The sequence below is a fragment of the Stylophora pistillata genome, chromosome 1 (assembly GCF_964205215.1).
Source record: "Stylophora pistillata chromosome 1, jaStyPist1.2, whole genome shotgun sequence".
NCBI lineage: Eukaryota > Metazoa > Cnidaria > Anthozoa > Scleractinia > Pocilloporidae > Stylophora > Stylophora pistillata.
This window is the reverse complement of record NC_142519.1, coordinates 32,498,215-32,516,870: the sequence shown is the minus strand read 5'-3', so window position 1 is coordinate 32,516,870 and position 18,656 is coordinate 32,498,215. Positions and strand designations below refer to the sequence as shown.

At 38.6% G+C, this 18,656-nt stretch overlaps 1 protein-coding gene across 1 annotated transcript; it reads right to left on the bottom strand.

The window, feature by feature from the left end:
- Window positions 1-671: 671 nt before the first annotated feature.
- On the bottom strand, window positions 672-7,799 carry LOC111320543 (protein DD3-3). Its single transcript, XM_088752045.1, has 10 exons — window positions 7,676-7,799; window positions 6,370-6,525; window positions 5,656-5,742; window positions 5,046-5,376; window positions 4,133-4,351; window positions 3,093-3,516; window positions 2,893-2,949; window positions 2,319-2,602; window positions 2,047-2,091; window positions 672-1,228 (listed from the first exon to the last, which is right to left on the bottom strand). The coding sequence occupies exons 2-10, from the start codon at window positions 6,520-6,522 to the stop codon at window positions 900-902; spliced, it is 1,929 nt and encodes a 642-aa protein (XP_088608171.1). The 5' UTR covers window positions 6,523-6,525; window positions 7,676-7,799; the 3' UTR covers window positions 672-899.
- Window positions 7,800-18,656: the final 10,857 nt, after the last annotated feature.

Sequence of the window (18,656 nt, the reverse complement as noted above, 5' to 3'; positions counted from 1 at the left end):
TTCTAAGGGAACTGCCCCGCCCAGTTTAATGTACCATAAGACAGAGATTTCAGTCATAGTATGTTCTCTTAAACGTTCCTGACGAACACTGCATGTAATTATCTCCAATTTTCGTCCTAAAATTTAAAATGTACCACAAAGTATGGGTGGAAACAAGGAATCTAGAAACAAGGTTTCCACTGATTTAAAGAGGAAATTGAGACGAAAAAGTTCGTTGGACACCCAATTTTTGATGATCTATTCGATCTCATTTTGTGTGCATATGTAAGATAATTGAAAACGACAGCTTTCCTACAAGTAGTGCAGATAGAGATGTCCAATAGGAAATATCGATACCATGTTTACGTTAAAAGAATGGGAAAAACAGGAAACGGGAAAGAAATGAGACCTGGCGAAACTCTTATGTGGTGTTGGTGTGCTGCAACGAGAAAATCTGTTATCTACTGCTTCGGAATAATGTAACTTGCATCTTCTTAGAGAGTTTGAAATTGTATACCCCTGGAGTTTTGATACCCTAGACTAGATTTGCTTTATACTGTAAGATTTCAGAAATGTAACACACTAGGGAAACTGTCATTGGCACCTTTGCATCAACAGCATGCCGATATGCGTGACGCCTTTGTATCAGCTCCAGTGTTTATCTGGCCCAAAGCAAAGATTTTATCTTCAAGTTTACCTTTTTTAATTTATTTTACTCAAGAAAAAAAGTCATACGACGCACACTGAATACACTAAGAACATGACGCAACCATAAACATCCTCTGGTCATATTATTGTAGTCGACCTCTCAAACGTTTGGAATTTGCACACATCAATTACTTTTAAGAGCAAGCTGTTCATATTGCAATACAAAATGCGCATTTCACAAGGATAAATCGCAGCTCAAATGGAAAGGTAAATCATGTAGATTTTTTGGGACTGACAACTTCGATAACTCCGATATGGCGCCGGTTGGAGAAGTTGTTATTGCGCGTGCCCATGTAGCAGTACTTTCCAGGTTTCTTGATGCGGAAGCATGGCGCATTGCACGAAGCTGGGGCATTGTTCAGTTGATTCTGGAGTGCACTAGCTCCCGTGTAACATCCTTTATTGAGGTGAAGATTCAACTTTTCGGGATCACCAAAGTCGACAACCTGCTCAACTGCTTCAAGAGGCAAGCTGGAACATGCTGCTGGTTTGAGAGAACTGCATCCTTCTTTTACCCAACACACGTTTGTGCGATCTGAACCTGAAATATAAATGAAACCTTTTCAATCTCGTATTCAGCAGTTTTCAGCGGTGTTGCAGTTGGGTTTTTCTACTAGTTTTTGACACCGCGAATCACTAAGAATCCCTAATGGCGCAATTCTGATCCGTTGTCTTATCTGACTGCCTCAATTTTAAAAGTTGTATGGTTCCATAGTTTAACAACGGAAAATCTTGGTATCAGGAACACAGCAAGAAGTACAGTTGTCAGTAATGATTGGTTAGAGCGTGTCTTCCCGGAGGGGTCACCATATTTCTGTTGGTTTCCGTTTCCTAACAGATTTTATTACTCGATGTCATCATCCTAACGATAACCATATAGTTTCTGCTTTTTTACTTCTTTTAATGCTCACCGAAACGTTTGAGTACGTCATAACAAAAAACACTCCCTATACTTAGATGACAACAAAAAATTCAAGTTATTCACATATGGAATTTTTCGCTATTACCGACGAGGTACAAGGAAGTTCGCGCATGTGTAATGACGAAGAGTGCTAGGGCTATGAGGAACTCATGCCCAAGGGCCTTCGGCCTTGAAAACTCGAAAACTGGTCATCTTATAGCATCTCAGAACACGTTTGCATCGGTGCTCAACACGGTTGTTCGTATGCTTCCTTGTTTCAGAAATTACTGGATTTTTCTCTCCAGTTCTTTGTATTATCATCAAGTTCGCGTTTTCTGTTACGCGGCTCAACGCCACGGTATTGTGGCATCATCTGAACTTGTAACTTCAAAAAATTCCCATAAATTTTCAGCGTTGGGGACTACTGTTCCTTTATTTTCGAAGAATGAGATTCTTACCTGCCTGTCCATTACCAGCGTTTCCACCAGGATTGTTGTTTGAACCTATGAAAAATGAAGGAATGCTGTTGATAAACTGAGCTGCGATCGTGGAGGTAGGTCAAAAGAAATTTATATTACATGTCGAAAATGGTAACTGTCATTAAGAAAATTCAGAGATTGTAGAACCTAATCCTATGATAAAATCAATTAGCGTTACAGCAATTTTCCTCAAATTTGTCGCACCAAATCAAAATGTAATTCTGTACGGAAAAGACAGGCTTTCTTCCTACCAGACCACACAAAGCACACCACATCTTCTGTTGTCACTGTCTTTCGTTCGGGGTAGAAACGATACTCCATGGCTGGATAGGCTTGAACAATGTTTCCCCTCTTTCCCATTCCGAAAATGTAAAATATGTTGCGATGTTGATGTTCCTTTTCCATTTTATTTCTGGCTTTAAGAATGAAAACATGACTTCTGTCCTGGAATGTTCGGCCAACTTGTGCAGTGTTCAAAGCGAGTTGAAGATCCGTTTTTCCGTCAACAGCTTTAGTCTTGGGGTTATTCTTGACTCTGTAAAAAACATTATGACGATGAAATTTCATGTCAAAGCAAGAAATTTATTTTTATTCTTCTGGTTATCATCTTGAAGTTTGAATTCTATTGAGTAGGGTTTGGTTATTTCCGATGAAAATTTTAATAGTTCCCTTTATGCAGAACACACTAAGTGGTAAACTTCATTTTATTCGAGTCAACATATAGACTTGCATTTGTACGCATGAATTGTCAGTTTGGAGTAGTGAAAAGTTCTGCCTAGTCTCAGCTAAAACACGGAGCAGATCTCAGTTCTGTCTTATACTTACTGTCCATTGTTTGTGGCATTAAACTCGCGAGGTACGTCATCGGAGGTAATGTTGTACCTGCAGATATTAAAAACACGATTATAAACGTAACAACTACAGCTGAAATAACTAAGAATAAATGGAATCCCATCTTACTTAATTCCCTGTCTGCTGAATGAGTTATAGATGGTCTCATCTTTCCTTGCTTTACAACGTCTCACCTTATTCGCAGCACACAACGTTGAGTAATGTTGGTTGGGAAACAAGGAACTTTCCATTTGTAGGACGAAAACTTGCCATTTGAGCTAATTCCGTTATGATTAACGACCGTGGATGGGGCGTAAATCACTTCGGGGGGCTCGTGAAGGAGGACAAACTGGTTAGGATTATCAGATCCTTGTGAAATCTTGTGTGCTTCATAGGGTACACCTCTAGATAGTTTCTCATTGCCTTCACCGTGGCAGGTGCTTAGTACTCCCCCAGTTTTCTCCAGGTAGTTCGTGATAAATCTAGTCCAGCGGCCGTGGTTTTTTTTACAATCTTCTTCCGTGATGTACGGGCCCACACACCTAACAGAAGGCTTGTTAAGGTTGTCTGGTGGGCACCTTGGGTTACCATGCTTGCTAGTCTCCATAATACACATGTCTAAGAAACACAATTTCACGAAAAACCAGTTCTTAGTTGTTTAGTCATTATGTTCGCAATCCCTATGCGGTTACCACGATGCTAAGTGTACTGAATTTTACTATAAAGGAAGGTTTTGTGTTTATCTATGGGCAATAAAAGAATTACTTATTCGAAGCGATGCAAACTTTGTAAATTGAGAATTTCTGAACAACAAACAGAATACTTTATTTCCTCGAATTGTCGCCCAAGCTCTATCAATTGCCCTTCCACTAGCCCAATATTTCAACTAAGCGCTTTCTTTCACTTTCTCCTGTATAATAGGGAATCAAAGAAAGCCTGTTTCGATTGCCACTACAACTGAATCAGTACAGTTTAATAATGTATTAATAAGTTACCTCCTCGAATAAGCTCCCTTCCTTTTTTAACCGAAAAATGAAATAAGGGTCCGGTAAATGCTTTTACTAAACTGGTTCGTTTCCCACTAATTGAATACGGCATGTTTCCCAAAACTTGTCAATTCTTTTTCATTTTTTTTTTTACAATTTTCCAAATGATCACATCACAGATATGAAACAAGTGGACAATGAAAGTAGTAACATTATTGTAGTGACAAGAGAAAAAACTCTAGACTTACACTTGAATCCATAGTGTTTGTCATTAACGTAGTCTTTCATCAGTTTCTCAGTCTTTTTATCGCTGACCATGATTGCAATGTCCTTCCACGGAGTAGGGCCCCAATATGGATAATAATCGCGTTCCTCAGGGACTTCCAAGCCCCTTCTTGTCCCTCCGGGATTCTGTCGCGTATGAATAGCCTTGTCCGCCCTAAGTTTTTGGTCATCAGTGTACAAACCTGCCAGAGGAACAAGAAATAGTAGTCCTTGGGTGTTACCGGTAAGCACTAATTAGCCTAGAGGAATCTTATTCTTAACCATAAATTTGCTTGGCTTCAATCGGAAATCAATAGAAATGTGTTAATCTGTTTGAATCAATGTAAAATCTTCAGGACACAAATAGTATAAAAACAAAAATTGTTTTTCAAGTAATTTCGGAAAGCTTCATTTGAAGCCAGAAACCTTACTTTTTTAACCTCATTTTCGCCTCCCTATACGGCGCAGTGAATTTATCTTGCTTTAGAACTGAATAGTTGGCCCCTAAAATGCCGAAAGCTCTTCAAACTATTCTATAACGTTTTCAATTCTATCAAAGTTAAAGGTCATAGCGATACTTGAAATTGAAACTTACTATAATGCCTCACCATTCTCGATAAAATAACCTGTTCCTCGCAGTAAAAGCACACGTTATATATATCCAGACTTCATCAAAAAAAAAAAAAAAGCGTAGACATAATCAATAATTCCAAGCCTCTCATAAAATAGAATTTCCTAGGGCGACATCTCTGAGGACACACTTAGCGCCTTGCGCTGAAAATACGCGCTCAATATGTGCAAGTCATGTTTCAGGGCCGTTACCGGCTTAGCTGTATGTTTTGGGGTTTTAGGTGCACTTAGATCAATGTAGTTCACCTGGGTTCTGGCAGTTCTCACCTGAGTTTCTTTTTCTGCGATGATATGCCTGATAATATTGTGCAGGCTCGTGAAGCCCCAAACCCCTATTGATGTAATGAGCCTCACTTGCTCCGTCTTTAAAAGCCACTTGGCCGGTTGATGACTGTCCGTTACGGATGGTATGAAACTCATACTCTAAGTTTACATTAGAGCTGACCATCTTTTCTCGAGGATATGGCTGGCACATGAACTGCAGGATAATTTGTGATTCCACCATATCATCAGTCTCTGGGCCAGTTCCATGTTGATTGGTCCACATAACTTCTATTTCAGTTTTCGCTTTGTCTGAGCATCCACTCATGTAGAATTCCTGATATAATAAAATAATGATCAGTCTTGGTTCCATGTTACAGGCCAGTGAGTTAGTCAAATTTGTACGTCATTCACATAATGCCAATACTATGTGAGTAATACAATAAGCCATTCCAACAATCTGACAGTCAGTCACTGAGTCAGTCACATCAACAGTCAGATCAGTCTTTCAGTCCGCCGGTCAGTTTTGTTCTAATCTAGTCAGAAACTTACTTCGTACATTGTAATTGTAATAATAATATGCATTAATTTACTTATATAACATAGTAGTTATTACATTTGGCTGTTGTCGGATTTCAGGAATGTTTTCTCCAGGGTTATTATGCTGTTTGTCTCCAACATTGTAGCCAGCTTTGCCGTTATTCTAAAGGAAAAAAATCAAAGGTAAAATTTTCTGAAATAATCAAAAATGCTTCATTACCTTCAAAACGTTGTAACTCTACTAACACAGTGAACTCCTTGAGTCACGTAATAAACGCAAAAATCTAACAAGAAAATAGAATGACTGGTGTCAACATGAAGAAAACATTATAGAGACAAGTACTCTTCAGCCGATAAACTGTACGGAAAAAACAAATGGATGGGGATTTTTGGCGTGTATGTAGAGTCAATAATGAGGGCAAATCTCGAAGAAGCTTGATTTATACCGGAGGTAACCTCTTCGAATTTTAGAATTAAAAACACTTTTTCCCCCAAAAGCACTCTTATTACGAATGTATTTCAAAACTACGGATGGAAAGTTTTTAACGATATCGTTTCTGCAAGGCTGGTACGATTCTGGATCCCTCCGGCTAGGTTCTGAGAAAGTTATCTCCTCTTCTCTGTAATCTTATTACTGACTGGGTTTCCCTTTTCAAATATTCCAAGAAGAGAGCGGGGAGGATTTGAAAGTCTTGAAACAAATCGAAGGAGGCGGGATTGTCTATAACCGCCCATAGGCACAATAAGTATAAGGATAACAAACAGTTCATCATCAGTAAGATTGTCTTACCTGAGAATCAAACAACCTATTTGCGTTCCTGACATTGGCTTGGTTACCATTCAATCGATTGTTGGATCCATGTGGTACATGGAGGTATACGTCAGACATGGAAGGCTCCAGAAGTACAGCCACGATACAGCCCCAAATCAAACAGTACTTCATGGTCTGTAGAGCACATACAATATCGGACTGAGAGGTTTTGGAATTGTCTCATAGAAGATAACAACGCTTACACTAAAATTAAAGCTGGAATTTCCTCAAATCAAAGAAATAAATTCTAAGTGAGAAGGCAGTTTAGCCACACAGCCTGATAGCACACACTAGTAGAAACCTTCGAGCCTGGTAACCACCTAACCCTTCAATTCCCAGGAATGAATGACTAACTTGTAAGTTTTTCTTTCAATATCAGCACACTTCTGTTTGATGCGTTATCAGGGGGTATCACCCGTTGTTAATTTAGTAGCAAAGAGGAAAATTGACCAGTAAATGAATTTTATTTTGCAACAGCAAGCGCGTGCATAAAGACGGCTTTTCGGTTCAGTTGTGGCGATTATCATGAATGGCTAATGTAACTCCTCCTTCATGAACTCTGAATACACCACCTATAGCTATGATGGTAGCAGACATTACCTCAAGCCAATCATTTCAGTGAAAAGATTTATTTTCAGTATAGATTTTATTAGAGCTTTCTGCCTTTTTCATCTTGCTTGCCTAACTGCAGAATGTTTGTTTGGCCACTGAAGCATACGTGTACGTACATGAAAAGCATTCCTATTGACCGCAGAATTTTAAAGGCCAAGTTTTCTGCACGAACGAGATTGTTCAAGGAGAAAACAACAGAATGCACATTCATGCATAGAACGATGAAACCTTTCTCTTTAAGGGCGTTATCAATAAATCAGAATGGAAATTAGCCCTCCTCCCCCCCACCAGGGAAAGTTGTTCGCTTAGAACATGGAAATTTTTAATTACTCCCCAAATGTGTTTTCTACCTACGTAGTCAATTCTTGATTACTAAAGGGGCTTTTAACTACAACATCCGTAAAGTCGATAGATGGAACTCAATACTTCCAGAATTCTTACTAAAAGATCTCCACCAACGAGTACTACTCTGTCACAAATGTTCAAATCGTCATGTGAAAGGGTGAAAGAACCGAGGATTGTATCACGCGCACTCAGCCCAGCTTAATTTCGATGGGACGCAATACTTTAGCACAATTTATAGCTCAGTTTCGGATTTAAAAGTGAGAGCCCACTTTAATTTTATAAAAGGGCGATCAAGTAGGGTAAGCTGTTACTAAGTGAGCTTACTAACCTTGGTTTGGCAGATCGGGAACTTAAAACGTCTCTGCGTGATTAGTGCGTTGAAATCCGCACTGGTTGAGCTGCAGTGAAGTTGTGACGAGTAAAGGCGTGCGCCTTGATTTATGCAAAATTGAATAAATGGACATAAAAGCGGGACAATAGCGGGTCAAGGACGCCTGACTTTGGTCACCAAATACCATTAGCTCACTGAAGCTTCAAGTTAGCAGTTTGTTTGTCGGAATATTCGTAACATTTTGTATTGAGGTAACGTCGATGTTTACTCCCTTCTCTGCGTACTAACTCGTTTATTTAGTTATGAACGTTTTGATGAAAGTATGGATGAAAGTATGGGGGAAAAAATAGAATTAAAAGAGGGTTCCTTGTCATGATGTAATTATTTACATATCCTTTAACAATGAATATCTCCGCTTAACTGCATGAAGTCTTGAAGCTATGTTTACTTCGGGCCTATATTGATACAAAGAAGCTGTTGATGCTTCAGACAATTTAAGTGCAGAAAAAGACTTTCGTGTTAGCAAATGCAAATCTACCCATTTAAAGCTTTAAATGATGACAAATTTTCTTTACTCTTTCCGTCTAATTACATCTTACTCCACCAACATCCAATACTATTGTTAGCCGATTGTCAAAGTTGCGTGACGACCTTGGGTCATTTCTTGATTTTTTCGGTAAAAAGAATTCTCGCGAATCTTGTCTTTTGTCTGTCTCTATTTTGTGTGATTATCTGCATACTTCAACGGATGTAGTTTCATAGATGTTTGCTTAATCGGAAAATATCGAGAGAAAGCAAGACACACTCAACCTTTTGTTATATCAAAACAACTTACATTAAGAGGGCGTGAAATTAAGGATTTTTCCTAATATCATTGCATCGCAGAGGATTCTTGATTATAATCACGCAGCTGAAGGCCATAACGGTACATTTGAGAACCTTGGCAAGTGATATAGCGACATTCTTGCATTTATGTGGATGAGTATAACAGCAATAACTAAGTTATCCTCTCGTCTGAGCAAAAGAATTTCCCCCTAGGGATACTTACCTCAAGTAGCGGGAGCTCTTTTAACGTTTGACGCGCTTCAGTAGCAATCCCGCAAAATTTTAAGTGTTGGTTAATTTTTCAACATTTTTAATGAAATTCTCCTCCTTTCTGGTCGCGAGGATCCTAAAAATGAAGTAGAAAGTTTAATTTTTTTTTAAAGAGTGTGTCCTGTTTGAGAGAACAGATTCTTTGATACATTCACCACTATGATCCATGAACTTGTGAAAAAGCGACATGGCCAATGAACCTTGAAATAAGTTTGTTTATATGAGAGAGGCTGTAGCATCTTTTCATTGGGGACTTCATAATTTGTTTCTGTTGCGATGAACCCTATGAATTAAGAATACAGGTTAATGTAGGAAAAGACCGTCAGGGTTTTCACCACGAAAAAGTTTCGGCGAATAACTCTCTTCTTTAGAAAATTACGAGTGTTCTTTCCTGTTCACTCTGCCACTTAACGCCCTCCCTTTGTTTTCCACGCCTTCTTCTTAATCAGTTAATGCTGCGCATCCAAACGGAGTATTTCTTAGTTAATTCATCACATTAGGATTTTGTTGTCTTGCATATTCTCTTTTGCGCTGTTTCCTTTTCTTTCCTACTTCTATCGTTCTCGCTGCAGAGCTTTTGACTGAAATACTCAGTAGTAAGTTGTTAAAAGATAAAAGTATGATATTTTGTGTCGCGAACCAGAATCGTGACCCATTTTTCTTGTTAGCTATGCATGAGCTGGTACAAAAGTCAATTCAATATCGTAACAATTGTGTAGTCATAAAAGATATTGCACCATATCTACCCTGTCCACCGTCTCCTTTTACTCAAAGCACACGCTTCAGAAATTTAGCTAAATGCATCAAACAAAGAACGGCTGCTTCGCGAACCTCTCCACATCTTCCCGATACATTCCACCTATTGACGGAGTTTAATGAGCGTTTTACCAGAGTTTAAGTTCTACCAGTGATTTTAACTGTTTTTGGATGTTTTCTACATTTATTTAATTTCACTTCAATCAACTTGCAACTGATAAATTGGCGTTATTTTGGGAACAGACTTTTCAGGCATGTTTTCATGTTTGGCTTTCCTTTAAATGAAGTGAGTTAATAAGATCACTGAATTTTGCCGTTTGTTCCTAGATATTTAGCCAATCAATATTCCTTAATGTGAGTATTACCCTAGTTTCAGTTGTCATCAAAGCTCAACGAGTTTCAATGAATCATTAATACGATGTAAGAAGATAAAACTTTTGTGGTTTTTACCGAGGATGGCTCCCTAGAAGCCATTCTTTTTAATCAGCGGGTTTTGCCAAATTAAACGGAGCAGTTCTCGTCTGAAGATCATACAAGGACTCTCTACCTCTTGCAAAAGAAGGTAGAGACTTGAAAGTCGATGCATGCAGATTATCATAAAAATTGTTAAATTAGTGAACGATAAACCAGTTGACCAATGTCTTTTGTTAGGGATCCACTAGATTAGCCTTTGCTATTTGGATGCATGATCCTAACTCTCTACCTATTTTATTGCTAACTTTTTTTTCCTTATTCCTTTGCTATGCTGTGTTTAGTTGCTATGTAAATTTAACCTATATATAACCGAGCTGAGTTAAATAAAATCATCATGTTAACTGCGTGCATGAGTTGTTGCATAAATTAATTAACGCTTAATATGTCACGATCCGCTAGAGATCATCTGTATCCAATCCAGTGACAGTATGTTCTAAAGAGTTTGCCTGAATTTCGGTGAAAAGAGTAATTTTAAGCCTGGTAGATTGTAAACAATTGTTTCATTTGTCCTGCATCAGTTTGCAACAGGCAAGCCTGTGTGTTCAGGGTTACATCTGTTGATATTTACACCAAAGATGTTCTCCCATTGATACTCAATGAAGCATTAGCCTGGTCTTTAAGTGGAATATTTAGAGGGCGTTTACTTATTATTGCTTTTTGCTTCTCAATATTCATACAACTTCTGTTCTCCAAATAGGGAACAGCGGGTAGTTTTAACTCACTGATCCAAACCTCATTCGACCAACAGGAGCAACCGAAGCTTGTGGTTGGTTCCAAATGACCAGTCATCTCTTTCATGATACGAACTCCCTAAATGCTAGCGTTAAAAAAATTTTTCGTCTCTCCGTTTGCGCGCATTTTTGCCGCTAGGCAACCAAGGTGAGCACTTCTTTTTCAAAGATCATTATGTGGTTAGTGCATATGTCGTGCAAAATTCCCAAACATAGAAAACCAACTCCTTCTTCTTTCCCTTTGCCATGCCATTACAAATGTTTTTATATTGACATAAAACCGAGCTAATAATTACGATCTTGAACTTGGATTTTGGCCTTTGCAATTTCTTTAGGCTATTAAAAACGCATTTATACATGAATTATCGCAAAGATGAATGATAAGAGTGGTGTCGCTGTGACTCACAGGTCACAGGAATATTATAGATTGCACTTATGCACAAGTCAATTTACTTGTAAACGGTTGCAAGACAAGACGATTGGGGCCTAAATCTCCTTTCTCCTTTTTTAGCTCCTTCGCTTTAGTTTGCGGTGCCTTGTCGGTTTTACATCACTTTTGTTTACATTTACCGGGACACAATGAATTCACCGAGTATGTGGGCGAATTAGAATTATTTCGTTGCGTGAGGAATGGTAGACATTTACTTTACTTACTTTGCATTTTACTTTTCTGTCGGATATCACGCTGTTGCTTCGGAATTCATAAACAGGTTTTCAAGTCATGACGCGTGTATCTGTCAGTATTCAATGACATTTTAATCCAAACAAAGCATTCGACTACGTAAGATCACATTTTCGGTTTTAGCATTTGTTTGAGTTGCTACCAAGAAATAAACAGGAATAGTGCAATTCGTTCTAGTAAAAGCTTCTGTCTTAAAAGTTTTGCGCTGAAATCGTTGAGCCACTCCGATCGATCGATGAAGCGAAACTTGGATTATTTTGCTGCTGGCCAACCTGTCAGTATTCAATGACATTTTAATTCAAACAAAGCATTCAACTGCGTAGGATCACATTCTCGGATTTAGCCTTTGTTTTGAGTTGCTACCAAGAAATAAACAGGAATAGTGCAATTCGTTCTGATAAAAGTTTCTGTCTTAAAAGTTTTGCGCTGAAATTGCTGAGCCACTCCGATCGATCGGTGAACCGAAACTTGGTGGGCAAGCCCCGTGCCCACCCCCTCTGCTCGCGTAGCAGCTGAACAACTCAAGTAGGCGTCTCGCAGCACAAACATTACGGTCAATGATTTTGGCGCAGTAACAGAAGGACAATTAACAGGTTATGTGCGTGGTTTATTGCATGCCATTTCAATTACCGTAAAAGCACCTTGTTCTATATATATAATCATGCAGACCATAGTTAGTAGACAGACATAAGAGGAAAGCTTTTAAGAGTGTTATGAAACAAGTGTATTTTTCGAGTAGAGTGCAAGCCCAATTTAATTTCTAAAGTCGGAAAGTATTGCACAAGGCGCCAAGGTTTAGTTTTACGAGTTTTTTTTTTATATATATATGTAGCATGCTTGCAGACGCTCGGCAAGAAATCGAGGAAGAAGTAATTGCTTAGCATGCAAAGGTTCTTGGTGTGGCGGCTCAAGACGTTTATATTTACTCGGGGACAAAACAGGAGCCTATAACTAAACAGAAGGCGATTTATCAAGGAAAAATAGCATCCCTAGTGCTCCCTTTTTACTCCATTCAAGTTTGAAACTAATCCAGTAAAAAAGCCTAAAGCTATGGTGCGTGTCATATCCTGTGATTTATGGTTGTTCGCTTGGATGCCTTTCTTCTCAGCACTACTGACAGAGCCATTTAAATTTTTCCAAAATCAACTCGAGTAGGTTTGGACAGCACTATCCTTTGTATCATTTAGAAACTGTCTATTCTCGCACTAAAAGTTTCAACGTGTGTTACATGAAAAACATTCGCCACCATTAAGACAAATTAAATCGTTATGTAAAACATGCGATTGAGGCTATGAAATAATTATGGACGCCTGAAAATGTCTACTTTGTGTGGTGCGTGATCTTTTCCTTTTGTGTTAAGACTTGGCTCTCATTGTCCGACTGTTAAAAGTTGGAATTCAGTGGCATCGCGAAACAACGCAAACGTGAAGTTCCGTGCAGGATCGAGTCCACTGATTTGCTCATATCTCTCCCGCAATACTGCTCTACTGTCAGAGGACGAATGTTCTTATTTCGGTGCCTCTAGGCAAAATCTAAAGCATCCTTAGAGGTTGAGTAAAGCTTTAATCGTCTTTAATTGTCAAATGAAACATCCGAAAGCTAGCTCTAACCTTTTATGAATCTTTAATTTAACATATGTTTAACTTTAATAACGTAAATTTATTCAGTATCCTTTAAGTGGTCTTTTTTTGGCACAAAAGAGGGTGTTTAAATAAGATACATTTAATTTGACGTTAAGGTGAGATTTAAATGAGTCTCCCTGTTTTGACATCTTTAATTGACATATTAAAGATAGACTTATTGCCGTTAATCTGAACTTTCAATAGTAAACTCACCACAAATTAGCCAACACTTGCATTGATGAGCAAGAAGAGCAAATTTTGTTCAACGTGCAGCAGCAAACCTGTCCTGCTCACAGTTCTTTCTGGGGTCGAAACAACTGTATTCAAACCGACGGTTTTCATCTTTGCATCTCCTTTAAAGAGCGCATGGAGTGAGATGACGAGAAAGGATGTGTTTTCTGCGCTCACTTTAATTAATGAATTCGTATCACGTTCAATCTTCGAAAGGCACGAGTAAAAACGTAACGAAAGGACTTAACAGATACTCTAAAGATAGCGACTTCAAATTCCCGTGATTTTTTGCACGAAATTTCAAGTTCATCTGACGATGAAGGTTAGTTGCTTTGAATATAAAAAAGTTAAGGATATAGATATATGGATCACTCACATTTTCTATTCACAAACAAACGAGTCTCGCTTTAAATCGTTTATCGAGTGACTTATAAATCGTGACGATTGAAAATCGACTGGTTTCCCAGAAACTGTGAGTGATCCGATATATTTATTGCACATAACACGAGAATTTTATTCCATAAATAACACTTGTAGAAATCTATACGCTTTATTTTCACACGTGAAAAAAGCCTATACAGCCAATCAGAATGGCGTACAGCTCTTTCACGTGTCGAAGTATAACCAATCGAATAGTGCTGGAAAGAATTACACGGGCGCTCGCGTGCTCGCAAAATTTTTGCAACTGCTCGCATGCTCGTATTCTCAATTTAAAAGTGCTCGCAAAATTTGGCTTTTGCTCGAATTGCTCAGTTATTGATATGGTACTTAGATTTAAAAAAAAACTTTTGTAAGTGCAGTTTTCCGGTCAGCACTTTATTCCCTTGATGTACATGTACTGCGATATTTTCCATTGCCACTGAATTTGCATTGTTAGTGAGTTTTTGTTTCTAATTTGCGTTCAGAAAATTATTTCAATGAAAATTCTCGTGTTATGTGCAATAAACAGCTCACGACATAGAAAGTGCTTTTTACGGGGTTTTATTCACGAGTTGTTTGTGTCAAAAGCCCTCGGCACTCGCTCGTACCTCGCTCGTTCGGGTTTTTGACACAAAAATCCGTGAATAAAACCCCGTACGCCGCACTTTCTATGACGTAGACTATATATAAAAAAATATAGTTACTCTACCCCCACATTTATATATATCTTCAGTTATTTACAACTTTTGAAATTAAAAAAGAGCATTAAATAGGATCGAAGTGCTAATGATTACGTAATTACAGATAACGATTAATGAAGTGGTGCTAATAAAAAGATAACAAAAAACCTAATTACAAAGAAAGCAATGGACAAAATACAAGAAACAAACCCTAAAAACTAAGAGATAAGGATACTAAATATGTTAATATGAGTGGCGTAACCAATTGCAAAGAAGCAATGCGGCGAGCATTAAAAAAGGGAAGGCCCACTTTTTACTACAACTGTAAACCGTAACAAAATCCCAAAACAAGGCCTTTGGAGCCCGAAAGGGCAAATTAGCAACAAAATCCCTGGAGGGGCCCTTAAATGATACTAATCATAATAAGATCCCTTGGCAGGGCCTCTGAGTCCAATCCACACCTAAAAGGCCGACAACATCCAAGAAAAGGGCCTTTGAACGATCAATTAGCAGCGCCTAATATAAGATGGAAAATTAATTATAGCAAATTCTATTTTTCGAATGAAATTCCTTTCTTTTATTCAAACCATGGGGTGCCAAAGAGAACAACTGAGCACTCCAATAAGCCTCTTTTGTGATTAAAAGCCTATCGATCTCTGCAGAGCCACCAGGGGCCTGTACCTGATCAATGCATTGGAACGAAAAATCGTCCAGGGTGTGTGGGGTTTTGTTGAAGTGTTTCCGGCTACTTCACAAGTTGTTTTGTTTGTGAGCATAGTAGATTTGTGATTTCGAAATCTCACTTTAAAGTCGGTGGTAGTAGATCCCACGTATTGCAGGAGACTTTCTTACAGGAAGCCAAGTAAATCACATTTTTAAGAGTCACAGGAAAGTCTAGAGTGAATGGTGTAATTTTTGCCCCTCTGAAAGCTGAGAAATGATTTAGATTCAACAAAGAAATTCTGACAGAGGTCGCATCTTTTCCTGTCGCATTTAAAGCAGTCATTGTTATGAGGAATGGTTTGTCTCTCGCTGGCAGTTTTAAAACGAGATGGTGCTAACAATTCTTTGAGATTTTTTAATGCTCGCCGCATTACCAATTTGTCACACCAGCTCTCAACTAAAGTCAAATGTAGACATTTTTTTTTTACTTTAGTTGAGAGCTGGTGTGACAGAAAAGGGTAAATTTCAAACCACATAGCTAATTGGATAATTAACAAGGAAGCTAAACCAGGGGTTGTCTTCGAAAATGTCAAAACCCACAAGGCAGGGAATCCACTTAGGCTCATCACGTCGTGCTGCGGTACGGCAATAGAAAATCTTTCGGCCTTCACTGAATTTTACCTGCGACCATTGGCTCGTAAATTACCATCGTTCATTAAAGACACCACCGATCTGCTCAACAGGATTGAGGAGCTTAATCGGAATGGCCCTTTCCCCGAAGGCACTCTATTGGTTTCATGGGATGTTGTCTCAATGTTTCCTAACATTGATAATCAACTCGGTCTTACCGCAGTGAAGAGGGCACTGAATGCCAGAGAAAATAAGCTTCCATCCACTAATTGCATTTCAGAAGCGGTTAAAATTTGTTTGAAGAGCAATCATTCGGTGTTCAGAGAAAACTTCTTTCTACAGGTTCATGGCACAGCCATGGGCCCTAAGAACGCCTGCAGTTATGCAGATCTTGCCATGGGTGAAATAGATTTCCAGGCTAAGTTCTCTGGCCACATAAAGCCGGCTTTGTGGTGGCGATACCGCGATGATGTTTTTGATCTCTGGCAACAAGGCCTTCCGCAATGGACGAGTTTACTGAATTTATAAACTCTTTGTACCCCACTATAAAATTCGAATTAGTTTTTTCCGAACGAGAGCTCCATGTGCTAGATTGTGCCATCTTAGATGTGCCATCTTATCGAGGGTTTTATTAGGACAGACGTTTACTCTAAGCCAACTGATAGTCACCTGTATCTCCCACCATCAAGTGCTCATCCTAAACACGTTTTCAAAGCGATCCCTTATAGTGTGGCGACGAGGTTACAAAGAAATTGCTCCGAACAAGCTTTTCTTGTCAAGAGAATAACCGAATACAAGGGTTATCTGGTTACTCAGGGTTACCCTTCCAAATTAGTGGACGACCAGTTTCGTAAGGCCTCTACCATACCTAGAAGTGATCTACTTAGGACTCAGGCCAGATCTAAGAGGAAATTATTTCCATTTGTGACCATATTTAATCCAAATTTACCTGATGTAAGTCGCATCATTAAAAAACATCTGGGTATTTTGGAATCCAATCTCAAGTTAAAAGAGCTTTTTCCTTCAAATTCCATCATAGCATCCTTCCGCAGATCTAAAAACCTTAAAGAATTGTTGGCGCCATCCCGTTATGGCCCTAACACTGAAAGCGAAGGGGTTGCCGAGGTCAAGGGATGTTTTAAATGTAATAGAACAAGATGCGATCTTTGTCCCAACTTCTTGGTTGAATCTAATTCCTTTCTAAGTTTTCAAACAGGCAAAAGTTACAAGATACGATCGAAACTTTCCTGTGATTCTAAGAACATAATTTATTTGGCTTCGTGCAAGAAATACACTACAATACATTGGTTCCACAACAAATGACTTTAGGGTTAGATTTCGCAACCACAAGTCTGCTATGGTCACTAAGAAAAAGACCTGTGAAGTAGCGGTACATTTTAACAAAACACCACATGATTTAAGCGATTTCTCATTCCAATGCATTGATCAAGTGCAGGCAACAGTAAACAATTCAGGTAACATCGAGAAACTTCTAATTACCAAAGAAGCATATTGGAGCGCACAGCTGTTCTCTCTGGCACCCTTCGGCTTGAATAAGCGCCAAGAATTTCACTCCAAAAAAAGAATAAACTATAATTAATGCGAGAATTTTTTCAAATTGGGCGGGCATCAAAGGTCCCAGTCTCAGCGTTAATTGGGAATTTTAGTACAATTCTCGCGCGCCTTTCAAGTCAACGCTGGTTCCTTTACATTTTCAGTGGATTCGACAAATTTTTTTTTCTTTTATTTCTTTTTATAGTGATAATTTTTCGCGTAGTAATTACTGTGTTTGTTTATATGTGTCATCACGCCCTATATAAATCTATTTAAGGAATTTTTAAGTCATTGTATTACAACTGATGAAGGTCTCGGACCGAAACGTCTTTTATTAAACTTTTTAGACTTTTTATTGAGTATATGTCTTCCTTCGCTCGAAGTTGTCCGTCCTCGTGTGCCACACTACTTCTCCTACCATTTATCGAGGCTTGGACTGTGAATCCTTTTGGATCCTTCTGGCGCGGCGTCACTGTTTGCTCGAGGCCTTTTAACGTATTATTATATATATATAGAGGATATTTCATGGCCGCTTGGGGATACGAATTTTATCTTCTCGTGCTGAAAGTATCTCTCACTCGTTCGCTGCGCCCATTCGTGAGAGATACTTTGAGCACGAGAAGATAAAATTCGTATCCCCAAGCAGCCATGTAATGTTCTGTTTATTATATAGATACTGATGAAATTTCCACATAGAAGACAACTTTTTTTATTCATTTTCGAAACAGCAATTGGGTAATTATGTTGGTAACCATGGCCACACCAATATCCTCACACGTGAAAGATAAAAATAGTATCTTCACTGCGCGTGGTGAAGATATGATTTTTGAGTTAATTTTTTAAAAAAAATAACTATATGTTAGCGTATAGATTGGTGTATTGTGGTGTAGTGTAATATGATCAGCGCAATTTGGTGTATCTCTAAGCAATCTGATTGGCGCATCTTTTTTTTGGTGTATCTCAACGCAATGTGGTTTGCCCAATTTTTTGGTGTATCTCAAACCAATCAGATTGTAGTATTTTTCGATGTCGCACCAATCAGAGCGTTCTTGCTAATTTGTGGTTTGACAGGTCTTCAAATTTCAGCGAATCAACGCTTGAGTCGGAGAGAGCGGTTCGCGAATTAAGGAAATGTATCAGTCGTGTTGGGAAAGTGGTGGAGTTGTGATCGTTGTACGACTATGCTTATTCTTCCCTCTGAAGGAGACTGAGTGGAACATGAGAAAAATTTTGAATCAAATATTACTTCAGATGTTGATAGGAACAACTTCAGGATATTTCATTGCTATATATGAGTTAATCAGCGATTCCAATTTTGAACTTCGCTCAAGGAACGAGGTAAGATGACATCTACAAGAGTTGTAAGACCATCTTTTCAGTGTAATGGCTCATGTCCTTCGTGAGGATTTTATCGCTATGATCTGTCTGGATTTGAAAGGT

Coding starts and splice junctions, on each gene's coding strand:
- LOC111320543 (XM_088752045.1), bottom strand. CDS start 6,522: ATGAAGTACTGTTTGATTTGGGGCTGTATCGTGGCTGTACTTCTGGAG. Junction 5,377..5,655: donor AAATCCGACAACAGCCAAAT/GTAATAACTACT, acceptor TTATTATATCAG/GAATTCTACATGAGTGGATG. Junction 3,517..4,132: donor CAAACACTATGGATTCAAGT/GTAAGTCTAGAG, acceptor TGTGTTTCTTAG/ACATGTGTATTATGGAGACT.